Below are 19,997 nucleotides of genomic sequence, written 5' to 3'. Positions count from 1 at the left end.
CTGAACGGATGACACAGAGCACGGAGCAGCCTCACTGAGATCCGTGCATCCGAGGATGAGAGCTGCCGAGAGCTGGGCGGGGTATTCAAATCAGCCGGGCGGAGCAACCGGCTAAAACCCTCTGGGGAGAACTATGCAACCCAACACCACACCTAAAGTGTTAGAAATGTCATTGTAACTCTCTAACATGTCTTCTTGTTTTGTACAGGTGAAGAATAAAGCGCCTGCAGAGGTGCAGATCACAGCTGAGCAGTTGCTGAGAGAAGCCAAAGAAAGAGAACTTGAGTTACTACCTCCTCCTCCTAAACAGAAGATCACAGATGAAGAAGAGCTTAATGACTACAAATTAAGGAAACGAAAGGTAAATGAGCTGTGTGTAACCAGAAATGTTTTTCAAAGGAATATATCCAAAATCTAGAGCTAAACCCTGTTGAAATTGTTTAGACTGGGGCGGGAGCAGCATGTACCTTGCTGGGTACTCGGCTGATTTCACCACCGCAATAGTTTTTAAAGCATTGAGTATTTAAAAATTGGGGGCATTACTGAACCACTCACTGCCACCCCTATTCATTCTGTATGAGCGGTCACAGGTAAGACACTACATGTAACATCCTCCCAAGGAAAGAATTCAGGGGTGTGTGGAAATGATAACCACATTGCATACCCTACTGCTAAACATGGCCTCAGTGTAAGACAATTGTACTGTGTTGGTGAATATTAGTGCTGAACAGCTCATAACAAAACAAGTTGATAAATATCCTGGAAACTCATGGTAAAACAACTGTACTATGTTGTCAAATATTTAAATGTATCTAAATTTAAGGGCCAATTAACACATGCATTATTCTCCCCAGAAATAACTTGGGTGGGAAGAAGCTTTAGGAGGATGTCAGCCCCTGTATTGTAATCCAACTTTTCAGTAACCAATAAAATCAGCCGGGTAGTTACTGAAAAGTGCTGGGTGGTGCACCCAGCTAAAAGAGGCTGGGGGGGGGATATTGTTATGTGTTGTGGTAATGTTTGCTACAACATGCAGTGATATTTCAAGACGCTAATACAGCAACTGGCAGCACACCACTAAACAAAAACCTCCTATTTTGGCCACATTAATGTAAGGCAATCCTAAGAAATAAATTGACCTTTAAATCAAATATGTTGCTGCACATGATTCTGTAAGTTCACAAAATTAACAAAATGATTATATGTATTGGAGAATGTGTGTTTTTTGGGGACAGCTTCTCAAGCTTATTCAGTGCAATCCATTTCCAACGAAATCAGACTGAACATACAGGAGCTGTGGGTTTGTAATGAGGAGGGGGCATACTAGGGTGCCAGCATTGCTCCAACATAGATGGGCACCTTGTTCAGAAAATTCTGGATATTCTATGGCACGCCTGTACCTATTTAAATGATGAAAACAGATTTATTTTCTGTATGATATATAGGGCTCAGCCTAATCCAGCACCAGGGTCTCGTCTTTCCCTATTCAGAATTACTTTGAATTAGCCACTTTTTGCTTATTACATTTCTACAATACATAACTGTTTTTGTGCTTTGTTTCTCTAATATTAGAATAGCAGGTTTTGATATTTTGTTGTTTTTACTTCCAGACATTTGAAGATAATATAAGAAAAAACAGAACTGTTATTAGTAACTGGATAAAATACGCACAATGGGAAGAAAGTCTGAAGGAGGTTCAAAGGTATGTTCACTAAGAAAGAGGAAAAGTATATTTTATTTATGAAGTGTAAATGTGTCTGTCGTTTGTTCTAAAAGAACACCAGCAAAACATTTTATACACATAGAGTGGGGAAAGTTGTCATGTCTTTAAGTAAGCAGAACTAAGCCTTGTGGCATTGGGGAGCATTGCACATACTTGGGGCTTTTCATTATCAAGTGATCACATTGATATTCATGGATCCTCAGACTTTATTACTGTTATAAATAGTCTTCTGTATATCATGTCTCTAAAGAGCAAGGTCTATATACGAGCGAGCGTTAGATGTGGACCACAGGAATATTACGCTATGGTTGAAGTATGCAGAAATGGAGATGAAGAACCGCCAGGTTAACCATGCACGTAATATCTGGGATCGAGCTATCACCATCCTACCTAGAGCCAACCAGTTCTGGTATGTGCCCTAGTATGACATATTATTGTTCTAATATTGCCCACTATAGTCAACCTCTTGTATGAAACATCTGGGCTAATGTTTCTCTTCTCTGTAAAGGTATAAATACACCTATATGGAGGAGATGCTGGGTAATGTTGCAGGTACCAGACAAGTATTTGAACGTTGGATGGACTGGCAGCCTGAGGAACAGGCATGGCATTCCTACATCAATTTCGAGCTTCGCTACAAAGAGGTGGACAGAGCACGCAGTATTTATGAGAAATATATCCTTTTTAAATGGCTTGTATAGCAATCTGATTATGGTTTTATTGCTGATAAATATAATCTATCTTAGGAAAGTGGTGTTATTAATATTATTACACAGTATTTATTTAGCACTGACACAGCTCTTTACAAAGTCAATAGTCATATCACTAGCTGTCCTTCAAAGGGGCTCACAATCTATTGTCCCTACCATAGTCATATGTCTATAATAAAGTCTAAGGTCAATTTTACTGGATGTTTTTTGGAATGTGGGGGGAAACTGGAGTACCCGGAAGAAACCCACATAAACACGGCGAGAACATGCAAACTCCTTGCATAAAGTGTCCCAGCCGTGTTATGTATTAGGCTGTTTAGAGATGAGTAATTCTATGAAATCTGTATGTTTATAAATGTAATGCCCATGTTGTATCTACAGCCTCCATATTTATAGCCTCACATCCACTGTCCTGTTACAGCAGCTGTAAAATCTAAATATGACTGTGGACGTTTATAAACCTTTGGTATTGTGCTGGTTGAGCAACTTCTACACATAATGCAGCCCACCTCTTACTCACATTTGCTAGTGAGTATGCATTCTGTGTAAAGCCCAACTTTTTTTTTCCCAACAGTGGTGTGGATCTGTATTCCTTTGAGAACTTTCTCTTAAATCCGTATTTGAAATAAAAGTTCTACTTTACAAACAATCTGGCATAAGGCAGGGCTTTATTGCAGAAAGTAACAGGCTATGTCCCTTCTGCAATAAACATTCTTACCTGCCTGATCACCACCCATTTGTCAAAACTTGCTGAGCTGCGCATGTGCAGCTCAGCACTGGCTGCCAGGATGCAGAAGCCAATATTAAATGAGTAAATCATCCTAGCCCAGCCAATCAAGATGTCTGAAGTTTGGAATGTGGAGATGAAGAAAGAAGATAGAAGCGCCTGTGATGAATTTAGAATGTCTGTTTCCTGTCTGGCAGGTTCCTGACTGAGAAGAAAGTGAGGGGCAAGAGAATCTCTGTTAGAATGTTATTGCTCTTTGTTGTGTCACCTCCCCTCCCTTCATGAATCGTCTTATAGTCAAATAATTGAGTTTAAAACTTTGCAAACTCCAGTAAAGTCTTTGTACACGAGGTGATTTTTTTTTTGAACGTGATGGATGGCTAGAAATTTCCCTTAACACCTGTGCACTTGTCATTGTACATCCTGATGTGAAGAACTGGATCAAGTATGCCCATTTTGAACAGAAGCACGGTTACATCACACACGCAAGGAAAGTGTACGAGCGGGCAGTGGAGTTTTTTGGAGAGGATCATATGGATGAGAATCTTTTTGTTGCATTTGCCAAATTTGAGGAAAATCAAAAAGAAGTAAGTTTTTTTTTTAATCTTTTTCTGGTTGCAGTTTCTGGCATTTCACCACCTGGATCTATTTTTATAGCAGCACTCTAGTAAATAAACATGGCCCATCACTAAGTAAAATGAAAACGCATAAAATAGTTTATTAGTTTGCCTATTTTTAAGCCAAATCCCATGCTGATGTGAAAAAAATCAGTATAATATTGTTTTTTCTAAATACAAGTAGTGTAAATTCTTAAATTCATCTTAAATTCTTAAATCTGTCTCCTCTTATATCCGGCACAGCAGCCTTAATGCTGGAAAAGGGAGTATGAAGACTAAAGGCTAGGCAGGCTCTGCTGCTGTGCACATGTGTAGATAGAGAAATCTAACAGGAGGGGAGAGCAGAATACCTACCCAGTGGATGTGTTGCTGCTTCTATGCTGTAGACTAAGCAGGCTGAAGTTGTTTTTCACCAAGCTGTGATGTTAGGTGAAGGTTTAGGTTCCTATGCCATGCAGCAGGGTGCCGGGATCACTGCAATAGCTGAACACAATGACATCCTTTTCTCAGTATTGTGCGCAAGGTAGAAATCTAAAATTACACATAAACCTACTTCTTTTTCAGTCAGAAAGAGTACGAGTCATCTATAAATATGCATTAGACAGGATTCAAAAGCAACATGCCCAAGAACTGTTCAAGAACTACACCATATTTGAAAAAAAGTATGGAGACCGAAGAGGGATTGAAGATATTATCGTGAATAAAAGGCGTTTCCAGTATGAGGAAGAAGTCAAGGTGAATGATGTTATGAATTCTGTGAATTTTGTTGTTTGTAATCACCATTCCGGTAATATTATAGTAGGACTGACCATTTTCATGTTCTTGTTGAAGGCCAATCCTCATAATTATGACGCTTGGTTCGACTACTTGCGGTTGGTGGAAAGCGATGCAGATAATGACACTGTCAGAGAAGTGTACGAACGCGCCATCGCTAATGTCCCGCCTACTAAGGAGAAAAGACACTGGAAAAGATATATATATCTGTGGATTAACTATGCATTGTATGAAGAGCTAGAGGCAAAGGTATTACAGTTCATTCATTTATTGCACAGCAAGGGTTATTTCCATGTTGATGAGTCCTAGAAGACATAATTATATTTTGGAGTTGGCAATTTTTTGCTGGTGTTTGCTGTCCCAGGGTCCTAAATAAAGCCTCCTTAACCTCCCTGGCGGTATTCCCGAGTGTGGCTAGGGGTTCTTCTTACCTGGTGCCCACGGAGTCTTCCAGCAACGCCCTGTATCTGTGTAGCCTAGCAATGCCTGCCCAGCATCTGCGTCCCCGGCATGTGAATGTTGGGGACACAGATTCCGAACGGGCATGGGACGTGCGAGCGTGTGGCTGGGGGGCAGGAGCGTATTTTAAAAAGTACCACTTTGACATTTAAAAAACTTATAAAATCAGAATGCCAGGGAGGTTTACATTTCCGCAATCTAAACTCCTACACACAGGCCAGCTGTTTGCATTAAATTGCCGCAGGCATATGACTTCTGTAAGGACAGTGCAACACAAGCAGAAACACAGGGGAGTGTGCATATAATCTAGACTCAATACCATGATCCCTTGTTGGATGCAATGTGTGTGACTTTTCTGCAGTGTTTCTCAACCAGGAAACCTTAGGATTCCTCCAGAGGTTGCTAGGGGTTCCTTGAGCAATTAGCAGCTTTTGCCCCTCAGGTCATTTTAACTGACACCAATGACCCCCAAGTTAAAAAGAGAGAGGCTGCTATAAAGATTTCGGTATGTTTCCCTAGCCACATGCCTCCCAGCACTGCTATCATCTGTCATTTCCAAGATGTGAACACAGCAACAAAAAGCCACATGTAGACAGCAGTACAAGTTGTACAGTTGTACAGATACAACAGGCAGAACAAATGCATTAAACTGTTTTAGTGTACAGGGTGCAAATAATGAATTCAGAGATTGATAATGCTTTAGTACATATTCATTGCTTTAGCAGAAATAATCTGCCATTGAGGTTCTCTGTGCTGTTAGCAGTAGCAGTAGCAGTACAGGCAAAAAAACAGGAATGTTCATATTCCCTTCTGTATGGTCAGCTTTTAGCAAGTGTGTTGCATTGATTGGAAGAGGTGTTATTGGTGAGGCTTACAGATAATTCTGAATTGTTAATTAAATGTTTAATTATTTTTTTTATATATATTTGCAGGATCCAGAAAGGACCAGACAAGTATATCAAGCGTGCTTAGAACTAATACCACACAAAAAGGTAAAATTAAAGTATATATAAGTAATTTGGGACCAAAATAACTCTTCAATTTACCCTGGTCTTAGCTTAAATAAAGGTTTAAGTGGGTGATGTAAACTACCAAGTATTGGGTCATTTCTAATTTATTTCTATTTCAGCTGATATTAAATTCAGATCTCATTTTTATTTTTCTTTCTTTCTAGTTTACATTTGCCAAAATCTGGTTAATGTATGCACAGTTTGAGATACGACAAAAGAATCTTCCTTTTGCTCGGAAAGCTTTGGTAAGCTGGGTAAAATTTATTGAATTCATTGTTTGTCTTTTCATTCATTACTTCACAATGAGCTTTAAAATCACATACATTTATCACAAATATAATTCATAATATATTTTAAATTGTTATTAAAAATCTTATTCAAGGAACTTTAAAATGATCTCCAAAAGTTTTTTTTTTTTTTTGACAGTTACCAGAATTTCTAATTGTGTTTCATAAGCATGTGAAGCTTTTCAGGCCTCTTACATGTTTGCTATATTTTAGTATGCACTTGATGGCTGGAAATTCCAATTTGGTCTGTATTTCAAAGTGTTTGTAAACTTGTTTCCCATCTGTGTCCTATTGGGGAAATGTCCCTTCTTTTCTGTGCCAGAGTAAATTATATAGTTTCCTTTGATACATAATCACCCAATGCCACGTCCCTATAAATCTTCTGTGCAAGAGATAGCAATAGGAAATGAAAATAAATCTTTACAAAGTAAGGGAATTCCCCACTTTGAGAGTTGTCCCTGGAACAGGCATTGAAAGACCTGCACTGACCTCCTGTTTTTGTGAAAAATCTAGAATTTTGGATGCTTCAATAAAACAAATGGTCTTACCTTTTCCATACCATTTAAAATGAAAAAGTTTGCCTTTAAAATGCTCCTAGGGAAAATCTGGGACCTGGCACCCACCTATGCCAAAATCTATTCTTATATAAGTATTTTATTTTAACTGTACATTTGAACACACACTTTTTCCTCCATTTAGGGCTCATCCATTGGAAAATGCCCAAAACAGAAGTTGTTCAAAGGTTATATAGAACTGGAATTGCAGCTTAGAGAGTTTGACAGATGCAGAAAACTGTATGAAAAGTTTTTAGAATTTGCACCAGAAAATTGCACAACGTGGATTAAATTTGCAGAATTAGAAACTATTCTAGGTGATGTGGACAGAGCCCGTGCTGTGTATGAGCTTGCTATTGGACAGCCTCGTCTTGATATGCCTGAGGTAAGCAAGTTTGTTTTCTGTTAGAAATGTGCTATAAACCTGCATTTGTATGTAGATATAGGAACAGTAAAGCAAGCACATGCATAAATATTGCAAACAAGACCGCTCCCTAAATTATAAAGGTTTGCATATATTCAATTCTGATTTCAGTAATTGCAGCATATAGATTTATAGCAGTGGCTGAGCCCTGGCTTAATATTAGTTTAGCTGCTAGCAGACTTTGCTACATGTAAGATGACAGATTTTCCTTGTTGGGATTTTGCCATTATGCTTACATTTTGTTCATGTTCCCCCAAATATCATTATATACTATATGGCCAAAGGTTAATGAGCTTCTGATCATCAAATATATATATATATATTTTTTTTTTTTGGACTTTGCTTACCAAAACCATGGGCATTGATATGGGTGTTATAGCAATCCTTTACCTACAGTATTAAAGCATACCTAAACTCAACATTTTTTCTTTACGTAAAAGAGTAGACAACTCTTAAAAAAAAAAAAAAAGTGCCGCACATCCCCTTTCAGTTTTGATCGCTTGGGCAATCAAGACTGAATAAGAGCACAGAGCACTTAAGCCACCTGGGGATACCTAAATTACATATTCCAAAGGATGCAGAACTCAATATAAGCCAACATCCAATCTTACACATACGCAGAGCAAGAGTGGATGCCATATTTTTATAAAATGCCTCCTAATGACCTGGCACCAAATCACGCACATGGGCGAGTTAGGATGCTGGTCAGGAGAGACCTCAAGCAGAATTTCAACACAGGACTGGGTGTACGGCAGCAAAGTTCTGGACTGCATGTTGGCTAGGGTAGCATTTTTTCATGAGAACTTCTCAGTGGACCAGATAAATTAGGGTTATCCACATAGGCATGGACCTGTCTTTGTACACAGTCACTGGAACAAAAAAGGGTGTTACCCAAAATGTTGCCATAACAGTAGAGCACACAATTGTGTTAAAAATTTCAAGCAAAATTACCATTTAGTAAAAAAAGTATTGAATTCAATCATGTAGAACAGTGCTCACATCTATATGGCTATACAGTGTAGTATTCTTGGCTTATTCTTCTTTTATTTTTCAGGTCCTTTGGAAATCATACATTGACTTTGAAATAGAACAGGAAGAATATGATAGAACTAGAAACCTGTATAGAAGACTTCTGCAAAGAACACAGCATGTTAAGGTATTGTGTATTTTATATTTTGTATAAAATATTCTTTGACAGAATTACTTTAAAAATCCAAAAAGGAAAAATTTGAAAAAGTATCTAAGTATCTTATTATACTGTATATATCTGTGTGTATTTAATTAAAAATTGTTCCTATTAACCCTTTTTTTTAATATTTGTTGTTTTTTTATAGATAGATTAGATTATGATAATATTAAAAAGAAATACTTCTGTTGCCTCCAACTTATTGCCAAATCAAAAGGATTGAAGTGGAAATATAAATATAGCTGTAGTGCATCAGATTGTGTGGGAGCTGAACTGATTAAAATGATATGAAACAATTATAAAGATGTATTCACTTTCCTAATAAACCGGTGTTAATAAGCCATAATGAAGCACCCAAGTTTTTTTGTGGGCAATTATTTACACTTTATTCTAAGAAATGATGACACATGAAACTATTGTATGTAGAAAATAGAGCATTAGGTTAAAATTTTCTGAAAATAATCAGACATTATTATTTTCCAGTTATGAAAACCATTTAATTTTCTCTTTTCCGCTTTCCCAGGTCTGGATCAGCTTTGCACAGTTTGAGTTGACAACTGGAGCCGAGGACACTCTAGGCAAATGCAGGCAGATCTATGAGGAGGCAAACAAGTCTCTGAGGAACTGTGAAGAGAAGGAAGAGAGATTGATGCTGCTGGAGTCCTGGAGGAGCTATGAATATGAATTTGGCTCTGAAAACACACAGGAAAGGGTAGAGAAACTGATGCCAGAGAGAGTCAAGAAGAGGAGAAAACTCCAAGCAGAGGATGGGGTAAGATGCCTTTTTCTATCTACACATGCACTTCTGACCTTCCCCAGTGTTTATTGGTCTATAAAAGAGCTCACATTTACATTATTCCTAGTATAAAGGGGCAAGGACTGGACATTGAGTAGGGATTAGCTATTGTACCGCTTGTGATACAAAGTTTTAATCTAAGTCATGCAATTGCCCAGGCTATATATCTGAAATCATGGATTCCCATCACACCACTGAAAACAAGAGGGCAGTCCCACGTCTACCACAAAAAGCTGTCTCCCTCTAAATTTAGTTGTATCATTACCCACAACTCTAGTTTGAGATGGAATATGAAACTAAATGGAAGCACCCACAAACTGGATTATAAATTTAAAAGAAATTTTTAGGACAATTTGCATTGTAAGGCAGTTTTTGTTTCTGCACTCCAACCAAAGACAATGTCATATTTATTGAAACAAAAAAATGTATTTTTTACAGTGAGCAGGGCAGTAGAGGATAGGAAGGTGCAGGTTCCAGCAGGGACTGTGTGGACAAGTGAACTCTTGTTTATTTGTCTTTCATGGGAAAAACAAATTATTGCTTCCTAACCAAGGCTAATCACAGCATTCAGTTAGACAAAGTAACTTGTTCTAATAAATTCTCATTCACTTCCCCTTTCTAGTCGGATGCTGGTTGGGAGGAATACTATGACTACATCTTTCCGGAAGATGCTGCCAATCAGCCTAATCTTAAGCTGATCGCCATGGCTAAACTCTGGAAGAAGCAGCAGAAACAAAATGAGGAGGAAGAGGAACAAGATCCTGACAAAGACATTGATGAGAGCACTTCCTGACACAGAAATTTACCAATTGCTATTTTTTTAAAACTGCCCTTCATTCTTGTAAATACTTATCAGATTCAACATATTTGTTATTAAACATTTTGGAAATATACAATGCAAGATTTTTATTTTTTCTCGAATAGCATACAGTTCCAAACACTTATACCTCAACATGTATTTCTTTGTTTTCAGGCCAGTCATGTGACAAGCCTATGTATTGAGGTGGAGGCTGCATTCCACTAACTTTGCTCTAAAGTTGAAACACCCACCCCTTAGTATTCACTGTTTTTCTATTCTCTTTCAATTATGGCCTAACTGTCCAGTGCTTCTTTGTGACCTCACTGTTCCATGATTTTGTAAAAAGCGTAATCACTGTGGGGTAATAATTTAAACAGGGCTCTCCTGTGGGCAGCAAATAGTTTGCTCATCATGATGATGGCTCCATGTAAAAGCAAGCTTACACTGAGAAGCAGTTGCTTGTTAGTTATGCTCCCAGCAGATGGGGAATGGATACCATATTCACTCGCTGTTTATTACACAAAGCCTGTACGTGGGGGGCCTATTGTTATCTGAAAGCCATTCCTTCCCCCTGGGGAATGAGTACAGGGGTTCATGGAACCCCCAAACCATTCCCATAAAAGGTTAAATTTGTTTTCCTAAACCGAAAAATGGCTTAGCAGCCCTAGGCCACCCCCCCTTATTTTGTTCTAAGACTAATATGTGGACATTTTCAGCTAAGAACAAGGTTTGTTATCAGCAATCTGCCCCAGACATTGCAGGGTGGTACGTGCTGGGTATCCTAGCCAGTAATTTGTGCTATAGCTACTCTAATGTAGGACAGGACACATTAGCTCATATTTTCTGCATGCATTCATAGTAATTATTATATTAATGTTTAGTTTTTGTTTTGTTTTTTTTTGCATGTAACATTTGCCTTACGGTGATCCTGAGTGTGGCTCGGGGTAAATTTTATATACCAAAAGCGATAACCCTGAGCCACACGTGGGGTAGAAAAAATCTAACCAGCTCCCCACGATCCAGGGGATCCGGCTTCTGCATCACATGCCTGGTGTGAATGATGTGAGGCGTGGCATGGCAGTAAATTTAAAACGAGATTACATTGTAATCTGCTTTTTAAAACATTGATCACAGTGAAAAAGTTATAAAAAAAAATCCAAAAGTTTATTATTGAACCCTTGGTTTGGACAAATTTTAACATTTTTTAAAGGAAATTATTAAATTCTTTTTTTTTTATAACTATTGTATTTTAATTCATGATTAGTGTTTCAAACTTACTTGGGAGTCATTCCTAACAAACAAATTTCCACGCAAAACAATGTACCGCTTTTGACATAATCAGACTGCCAGGGAGGTTTATGAACAATATTCTTATATTTTTTATATATTTGTCTCAAACTTAACTGAAAGTCTGGGAAGCAGACAATTTAACAGCAACCTTGGGGAATTGGAAATCTTTAAAGGTGTACACTTAAAATGTATAATATTAAAACATAGTGCAATCATTATAAAAACACAAATAGACAAATGCCTATAATGACAGAAAATAGTTGGGGCTGTCAGTACTACAACAACCATCACATACCCACTATTGTATCTACTGCTGCACCCAATCTTCAAAGACATTCTTTGTGATAGTGCATAGTTGGTTAGGGGAAGTACAAGCAGCAACGGCCACAGCACCCATTTTGTGAACGGCTTCAGTGCTTGGCCCAAACATTTTTTTTCGGCTAGGTGGGAGGAAGCCCCAGGTATGTGACCCAACTTATCAGTAACCACCCAAAAACAGCCGGGTGGTTGCTGAAAAGTGCCAGGTTGTGCACCCAAATAGGGGCTGGGGAGAACAGTAAGGGATTGTGCCTCTCAGAATAGTAACTAATGATCAGTAACATCTTGTATTCTTGACCAGGGGTCTGTGCAAAGGTCTGAAGTGGGTAATAACCATGCATTCTTTCACAATATACATTTACTATGTAGTTAGATACCATTGTAACCTCATGAGACCCGCACGAGGGCACCAGCCATTCCTATTGTTTTTCCTCCTGTTTCTCTTTAAATTCTTCCAGACGTAGTAGCCACTTGTCCCAATAATGCTTGCAAAGTTCAGGGTCCATAAAATGTGCATGTGCAGGGGATCCATCTTTATAGGCCACCACTATGAGCCCACAATCAACCTGAAAGACAATTTGGGAATTACAGTATCACGGCCTACAGATAGATTACATAACGAATTTTTGTTTGTGAAAAAAACAAGAATATAAATTGTCTTTTGTAGTGCCTACTGTTCCAGCTTTATTATACTAGGCCTAGGAAAGTGAGCAGGAAAAAGTAATGGAGAGGGCACAGAAGAGCTGAATAAGTTATAAGTGCAGAGACATCTCGGTAATGTACTGTAATCTCTACTTACCTGAAATTTATAATTGGCATCATGATTTAGAGCACCAACATAAGCTGCAACCTGTAGTGGATTGTCAAATGTTCTCTGTATGTTTGGCTTCTGTTTCTCAGAGGTTTTCCAATCTATTACACAAAGTCTTCCTCTGCAAAAAAAATGAAAATGAATCTGCAATGATCATTACCAGGTTTCCAGAGTGAAACTTTTTTTTGCAAAATCTCTAGCAACATTTTATGTGCTAAAGATACAACAATGGAATAGTTCTATACAGTGTCTGTAATTGGAGAAGGCTGGTCAGATGATGGTCATGTTTAGCTTAAGCTAGTTAGTCTAATAATTTAATCTATTTCTCTGTTCTGCTTCTATACAGTTGTCTGTTAACCCTAAAAGACACAACCATCCCACCTGTACTGATGTACTCCATTCCAATTTCATATATAAAAAAGTAGATCATGTTACTGAACATGGAGTGAGGGTAATTAGCTAAAAAAGGTTCTTGATAGTTCATAACTCAAAGTCTGAATCTATGCAAGTAATAAATGTAATCAATAAAGTCAATTTGTGTCTGGTTTATACACCTAATCATGTGTGAGGGAAGTTAAAAATAACAGAAATGTCCTGGCAAAGGTGAACACCCTCTACTCTTTAGTAAATCAACCACTTTGTGTATACCTTTAGCTATACCTTCTGAAAGCATACATTTAACATTTCTAGAGATTTTCTCCCACCACAAATTTGTTTCTCAACAAGTTGAAAAAAAAAAGCATAACAAATGTGGTATGGTGGTCACTTTCTGAAGTTATATTTTTCTCACCTATACTGAGCAACACAATCTACAATGCCCAGGTACTTCAGCTCGGAGTGCATAACAGCACTTTCCAGTGTCCTTAATCCTGCCACGTCAGACAGGACATGCTCCACACTGGCCAGGTATCCGGACGTCTCATCCCTATCCTCTGGTCTCTGAATTCCGTCCTCTCTGGCCAGTAGAATATCCTCCAGCCTAGCATGGAATAGCTTACCCTGTGAGAAAATAGCTGGACGACAGGTGGAGAAAAGGTTATAGGACTACAATCATGTAATGTCATTTGGTGAGAGCTTTAAATCACCAATAAGGTTTAGATGAAAAAAATATTGAAAAAATTACACAACATTGACATTTCACACTATGTTTTCTTCCCCCAATTATATTGCTAATATAAGACATTGGCTGCTATCTGCCTCTGTCTGTGTTCCTCCTCTGTGTTTCCCTGAGATCCAGCGTGTGGCACTTGTGCCCGCCCATGAAGGCGGCGCCGATCGGCATTCATGAAATCAATCGGCGCCCCCTTCGTGGGCGGGCACAAAGTGCGTCTTATGGTCCGAAAAATACGGTACATACAACTGATGGAATTTGTTGACTTCTTCCAAAGTATATATAACAGGCCAACATTGGATGTTGATTTAAAGAGTGCCTGTAGAAAAAGATGACTCGAAGACAAAACTGGCATTGTGTATAATTAAATATAAAATTGAAAGTCTCAATATAAATGTTTGTTATTTTTTCCCCTTAGTAATGTGAGATGGTTGTACACTGATGCAGAAATGTGAAAGGCAAGAACAGGAATACATACCTGCAGTGTACTGAATGAAGCCTTCTTCTCCTAGTTCCATTATCATTCTTTGCTTCCACCTCTCCAAATAAAATGCTTGCTCCATTGGCATTGTCTGTTGAAGGATACGGGTTACACTTAACAGCCTGCCATTAGCGTTTCGATCCTTGGCCGGTAAGGCAATCTTCAGTGGGATGCTGGGGTCTGCCTGCTCCACAGGCAGAGACGCTTTTTTGGAATTGTACAGCGATGAAGGATTCCGGGGTACTCTAGGTTCAGGTTCTTGTGATGTCCCCATTGACTTTACCACTTTCCCATATAAGAAGTTGTCTTCTTCAAAGATCCTCTCTGGGGTCTGACAACTAGTCCTAGAAGATACAACTTTCTGAACCAGACTGGAGTACTTTTCTTGGTCAATCTCCTCATAACCAGTTACTTTTTTTTTCTTGCTGTGTAAGATGCAGGATGTAGACAGGAAAGCTGGAATTTGCTGATGCTGGAACACAACATTTACCAGCCCTTTACAATTTCTGCTTATCAGATGGAGTGTCTTCATTGTCATAATTAAAATTAAGACAGGTTTACTCTCCAAAATAAAATCGGGGCATACCTAGGAAATAATAAATACAATTTACAAGGGATATAGGACTAAGCATAGAAGAAGCTATATGATTCATGCAGAACATACAACACCTATAATTTGTAGGTCTCAGGGGAACCTTGGTTAAAACCAATTTATCTGTAGTTAGTAGAAAAACTGGTCCTACATTGGTGGCTAATAGGAAGAATGCCACTTTTACACACCGCTAAAAAGATTATTGGTACCCTGCAACTGGCGCCACCGTGTGGTAGGGGCTCTGGAACTATGCCGGAACCACCAGATGGAAGATCATCAGCCACAGCTCAAGCAACCCCCAGCAGGACACTTCTGGATGAACCCTGGATAAAAATGGCCACTGAGGTTGGTTAATATTATTTAATATAATTGGTTTAAAAGACTCGAAGGTCAACTACACTTTTGCTAAAAGGAAAACCTAGCTCCCAACATGCCCACCCTGCTCCCATCTCAAATGGATGGCCTGATCACATTGTTAACAGCCTTGGTGTCAGATGTATCATGTAACATTGGGCCAACCATGTTCCCTGATTATGATTTGAAGGCTCAAACTCCATATTAACAGGGGGGTTGTTGAGGCTTTGCAGAGAGACTGCTGCTTACTCACACACAGCCAAGAACTTTCTCTACAGCACGCTGGCAGGGGACAGAGTTTTCTACTCAGGCTGCAGCTGCTTTCAAACTCAACTGATTTTGTTTTCCTGTTTTATGATGGAACACATGGAATGTATTTTACTGATTTAAACTGACGGATCAGTTGGGCTCAAATAAATATTTTTAAATTTAGTTTATTTTTAAATTTGTATGTTTTCAGTTTAGTTCTGCTTTAGGGAACCAGCATTTGCAGATTTGCTGTACTGACTCACTCACAGCTGTCCCTATTCATTCTCCATGGGGTTGCTGCAGGCTAGTAGTAGAGTGTTATCTCCCCTAATGCAATAATTTACTGGTAACCACACGGCAATCTCATGGCCAGTCTGAACACAGCCTTAAAGCATACCTAAAATCAGAATTTTCACTTTACATAAAAGGGTAAATTTAGGGTAAAATTCTGTTTAAAAAAAAAAAAAAAAAAAGTGCAGCACCGCCCCCCTAGTTCTCCATTGCCTAGGCGATTGAGAATGAATGGGAGAGCAAAGCCTCCCAGGATACCTACCTCAGGCATCTTGGAAAGCTCTTGGGTGTTCCTTCTGCGCATGTCCGAGCAATCTCAGGCATGTGCAGAACGAGCCTTTTTGTGAAAAGGCACATGCGCAGTGAGATCGGCAAGTTTTTTTCCAACCTATGTCACCCGATCTTGCATCTGGGTCGGGTGACGTAGAAGAACCCCGAAGAAGAGGAGAAGATGGTGGCGCCTGGAGCAACATCCCGAAGACGGATGCCAGGATTACGCGGGACTGGGATCCATATGGATCGGATTGTCCTGTGGAATTGAAGGTAAGTGTATTTTTTGTGTTTTGGGAGATTTTGAGTTTAGTTCCTCTTTAAAGCAGAAAGAAACCTGCGGCACTGACTTATCCACACTCCCTCATCTTCCTTTCTTCTTCTGCCCAGGGACGATCTTCGCCCATCTCCATTGGGGTGACCGGGTTTGTTCATTTATCCCTGGCACACAAGGGATGCCGGGATTGTCAGGTTTCCCCGGCAACCAAAGCGGACTCGGCTTTTATTGACATATCAGGTCGGTAAGACGAGGGGACATCACCTGCCTCGTCCTTTATTTAGTATATTGGGACTTTAGTTCCACTTTATGTCCAGCTACAGCCTATTCATTAGAAGAGTGATAAGTGTACAATATTGTCCAGGACATGAAGTACAAATATCAGGGCCTGTCCGGGGTCAGCACACACTGTATTGGTGAATGTTCCTGCTAGCATTGCTTTTATATGAAATCCCCAGCGGACAATGTTGGTGGATGTAATGTAGCCGCACAACACAGAGCAGTATGTATGACAACCTGTCCCTGTGTGACCTGACAAGTTCTGCCTACTCTTATATGTTACAATGTCCAGCATTCTCTGTACACTGCACACACCTTATATTCACCACTATTCTCCGTCCCCCCGGTACCACACAACCCGCCGCCACTTCATACACTCACCTTCCGCTCTGCACCCTTAACATTCACCCAACACACGCTCAGCGACCAGCGAGAAGAGGCATCATGCTCTACAGAGCGCCTCAGGACAGCGCTTCCTGTTGGCTAGACTGGAGCAACACAGCTGGTTATGCTCCTTTATGTAATAATGTACGAGAATCCATCTGACATCGACACCTGCTGGTGAGACTGGAGCAACACAGCTGCTGATGTATCCTGCACTGTATGTCATGTATTAGAATCCATCTGACAGCGCCACCTGCTGGTCAAACTGGAGCAACACAAGTACTGTATGCTGTATGTCATAATTAATGCAGCACCTGCGTTCAGCGCCACCTGCTGGCCAAACTGCAGTAACACAACTGTTTTTCTGTATGTAATGGTATTTGAAAGGCCGCCTGGTAGCGTCACCTGCTGGCCAGACTGAAGCAACACAATTAATGTATCCTGTATGTCAGGGGTGTCAAACTCTAAAATACACAGTTGGCCAAAATTAAAAACTTAGACAATGTCGCCAGCAAAACTTGAAACTGAAATAGCACCGCTACTGCAATTCCCTGCGTCAAGAAAACAGTCTAATGCGGGGCCACACATAGGCTGGTCCATAGGCGCGAGTGAAACCAGGAATTGTGGAAACTGCGCTATTTCAATGCAGCGGTGGGCCAGCTGCAATTCATATTCAGGATTCCTTTGGGGAAAATAAAAAGAACATTGCAGGCCAGATTTGGCACTCCTGCTGTATGTCATGATTTACAGTATGCAGCGGCTGTGTTCAGCGCCACCTGCTGGTCAAAATGCAGTAACACAGAGGGAAGAATGCACCACTATTGTTGAGGTTCCTCTATGTCAGTAGTGCCCAACCTTTTTTATCTGTGGGCCGCAATTGACATTGGAATAAAACTTGTGGGCCACAATGAAATAAACATTAAAGATGTATGTTTAAATTTAGAATAGTTTTAATTTAAAATGAAATTAAATTGAAATGTTTCCAGAGACAGTAGCATACACGCATTAAATAAAAGAAATTACAAAACAAAAATCTCTGCTATAGATACTTCCAGAGAAATGCAAATCATGTGTCAGATAGCTAAGGGGTACATGTTCATACTACAACATCTTCAGGGCCCTACATCTCCCCGTTCTTGAGAAATTGGGGTTCACAGGAGATAAGTGGCCAGCTATGTGACAGGGTAGAACGGTATGACAGGTATAGATTTTCATATCTTGTGATGGCGCCATAGTGATTAAATTTTAGGGGGAGTTAGCCACAAGAGTCCTGCACTTGCAGTCACATTTCCCTTTTCTTACAGAGTAATTGGGGTTATAGGGAGTAAGGGGATAGCTATGTGTGACAGGGTAGCATGATATGATGGGTATAACATTTTATTAGGAAAGGGGGGGGGGGCAAAAGACATTTCCTACTGGCTTCCACATTTCCAGTTGCCAACATCCATCTGTTCTAGAGAAATTGGGGGTCACAGAACGTAAGTGTCCTGCTATGTATAACAGGCAGCTGGTCCTTTGCACCGCAGCATTAGCAGATTAGACTTCAGGTGTCAGTGAGCGGTACTGAGCGTCACCCCTGAGCATGGGTTCTATGGCATGTGGAAGTGGTAACCGCACCACAACCTCAACGCCAACAAAAATGCAGTCTTGAAGTTTTATGAACTTTAAGGGGCACCACAGCACACAGACAATTGTCAGTACCCTAATGTTCACTGACATAAGAGTTGCCCCCAGAGGGTCCCCAACATGCAAACTCAATTTGGGGACCCTGGTCTTGAAATAGCCCCACTTAATGTAAAAATATCCGACTCCTATTAGGATTTTATGCTTGTGACCCTGTATCTGGCAACTTGTTATGTTTAGGGGGCTTAAATTTGGTCTAGTAGCAGGTCTTAGGGTCCTGGTGGTCCCTGAAAATTTTACATATCTATGATAATCAGTGAAGGAGGTATAAGGATTTATACATGGGGATTATGATAGCTACATAGACACAGATCCCATGCTGCTGCTGCACGATTATCTCACAGTACAGGTCGTCCCCGGGTTACATACGAGTTAGGGACTGTAGGTTTGTTCTTAAGTTGAATTTGTATGTAAGTCAGAACAGGTACATTATTTTAATAAATGCAATTAGGACAGATGTTTGTCTCAACATATTATTAAGCAGTGTGGTGTCAGTTACTGTAAAAAATCCTCACTGTGAGTTAATCACAATCAAAGCAAAAAAACAATAAAAACTTTATGGAGCCTAGACGTTCATTAACTTCTGGAGCAAGCTGTGCTTTAATATGCAAAAAGAAACAACTGCAGAGTTTGTCTTGGTCTTTAAAAACTCTAGTGCTATCACACATCAGGAAATCCAGTTGGGAATAGCACAGAATAAAATTGAAAATAAGTCTATAAGGAGCAACTTCTGCATCAGGAGCCTTCTTGAAACCTTTAATGAATTTGAAAATGTATTTCTTCGTGTGATGATTTTCAACTAGAATTAGAAAGAATCCACTGAACTGCAGCAGCACCCAGAACAGACGGGGTTCTGAGACGTATAATAGTCAAGCCACACTACTATCAAAGAAGTTCATGATGGTGGTCAGACCCCTGACAGATCTATCGGCGGGCACCCAAGAGCTCTCTGGTTTTTGCCAAAGGTGAAACCTTACTTAAAGAATTGGGTCTCATCACTATGGATCCATCTAACTAATCTCCAGCAGGTGGCACCAAAGCTGACCTTTCCCCTATTCAGACCCAGGTCTCCCATTCTTCGTAGATGCAATGAAAATCCTCATGAATACCACCCAACCATCGTTCTGCAGTGACATTGTGGGAGTTGCCAACCTGTAAACTGCTCAACAGAACGCCATATCCTATTTTACCGTGGACTATTGACCATATCTTTTTTTTTTTGCTGATTGCTGATTTTTCTCCTTAATGTGTTTGCATTTTACAAAGATTTTGAGACTGTGACTAAAATCGCTGCCAATTTTAAGTGGTAACGGTTTTACCTCATGCCTTTTCTAACACATACTGTGCATTGCCTTGTGCATTGCCCTCACACTCCAAAAAAAGGAGGCAAGGACTTTCAGTACTATCATTTGGTGGGAGTTGATGAACTAGCTTTGCAGGAAACTCATTTCTCCTCTCTCTCCTATCCTAACTACCTTCATAGACATGTTCCATTAGTATTTTGGCCAACGCTAAGGACAAATAGTGAGGGGTGGCACTAT

The 19,997-nt window shown here is 39.8% G+C and overlaps 2 protein-coding genes across 5 annotated transcripts in view; one reads left to right on the top strand and one right to left on the bottom strand.

Moving 5' to 3' along the window:
* CRNKL1 (crooked neck pre-mRNA splicing factor 1) overlaps positions 1-10,163 on the top strand; it is an 11,269-nt gene extending 1,106 nt beyond the window's left edge. Inside the window, exons 2-14 of the mRNA XM_072409492.1 lie at positions 209-361; positions 1,611-1,702; positions 1,974-2,132; positions 2,232-2,398; positions 3,569-3,747; positions 4,342-4,512; positions 4,609-4,800; positions 5,943-6,002; positions 6,185-6,265; positions 7,007-7,246; positions 8,340-8,441; positions 8,995-9,243; positions 9,890-10,163. Of these exons, the coding sequence (XP_072265593.1) occupies positions 209-361; positions 1,611-1,702; positions 1,974-2,132; positions 2,232-2,398; positions 3,569-3,747; positions 4,342-4,512; positions 4,609-4,800; positions 5,943-6,002; positions 6,185-6,265; positions 7,007-7,246; positions 8,340-8,441; positions 8,995-9,243; positions 9,890-10,060 (2,016 nt within the window). The 3' untranslated portion in view covers positions 10,061-10,163. The remainder of the gene's footprint in view (positions 1-208; positions 362-1,610; positions 1,703-1,973; positions 2,133-2,231; positions 2,399-3,568; positions 3,748-4,341; positions 4,513-4,608; positions 4,801-5,942; positions 6,003-6,184; positions 6,266-7,006; positions 7,247-8,339; positions 8,442-8,994; positions 9,244-9,889) is intronic.
* MGME1 (mitochondrial genome maintenance exonuclease 1) lies at positions 8,831-16,898 on the bottom strand. 4 transcript variants are annotated; one of them, XM_072409495.1, is made up of 6 exons: positions 16,771-16,898; positions 14,075-14,663; positions 13,276-13,498; positions 12,474-12,606; positions 12,052-12,240; positions 8,831-9,095 (listed from the first exon to the last, which is right to left on the bottom strand). In XM_072409495.1, exons 2-5 carry the CDS (start codon positions 14,613-14,615, stop codon positions 12,094-12,096), a joined length of 1,044 nt encoding a protein of 347 aa, XP_072265596.1. In that variant the 5' UTR covers positions 14,616-14,663; positions 16,771-16,898; the 3' UTR covers positions 8,831-9,095; positions 12,052-12,093. The 4 variants fall into 4 exon arrangements, with proteins under 4 accessions (XP_072265596.1, XP_072265597.1, XP_072265594.1 ...); XM_072409496.1 differs by having other exon boundaries at positions 16,705-16,821; XM_072409493.1 differs by lacking the exon at positions 16,771-16,898 and adding an exon at positions 15,826-15,882.
* Between the last annotated feature and the right edge of the window lie 3,099 nt (positions 16,899-19,997).

This window comes from Pyxicephalus adspersus, chromosome 4 (assembly GCF_032062135.1).
Source record: "Pyxicephalus adspersus chromosome 4, UCB_Pads_2.0, whole genome shotgun sequence".
Classification (NCBI taxonomy): Eukaryota; Metazoa; Chordata; class Amphibia; order Anura; family Pyxicephalidae; genus Pyxicephalus; species Pyxicephalus adspersus.
Note: the sequence above shows the minus strand (reverse complement) of the source record. Positions and strands in the feature narration are given on the sequence as shown.

Excerpts from the sequence above, each read along its gene's own strand:
- MGME1 (XM_072409493.1), bottom strand. The coding sequence starts at position 15,867 with ATGCGCAGAAGGAACACCCAAGAGCTTTCCAAGATGCCTGAG. Across the intron at positions 12,607-13,275 it reads GATTGTGTTGCTCAGTATAG|AGGAAGACTTTGTGTAATAG; the intron begins GTGAGAAAAATA and ends TTTTTTTTGCAG. Across the intron at positions 12,241-12,473 it reads ATGCCAATTATAAATTTCAG|GTTGATTGTGGGCTCATAGT; the intron begins GTAAGTAGAGAT and ends ATTGTCTTTCAG.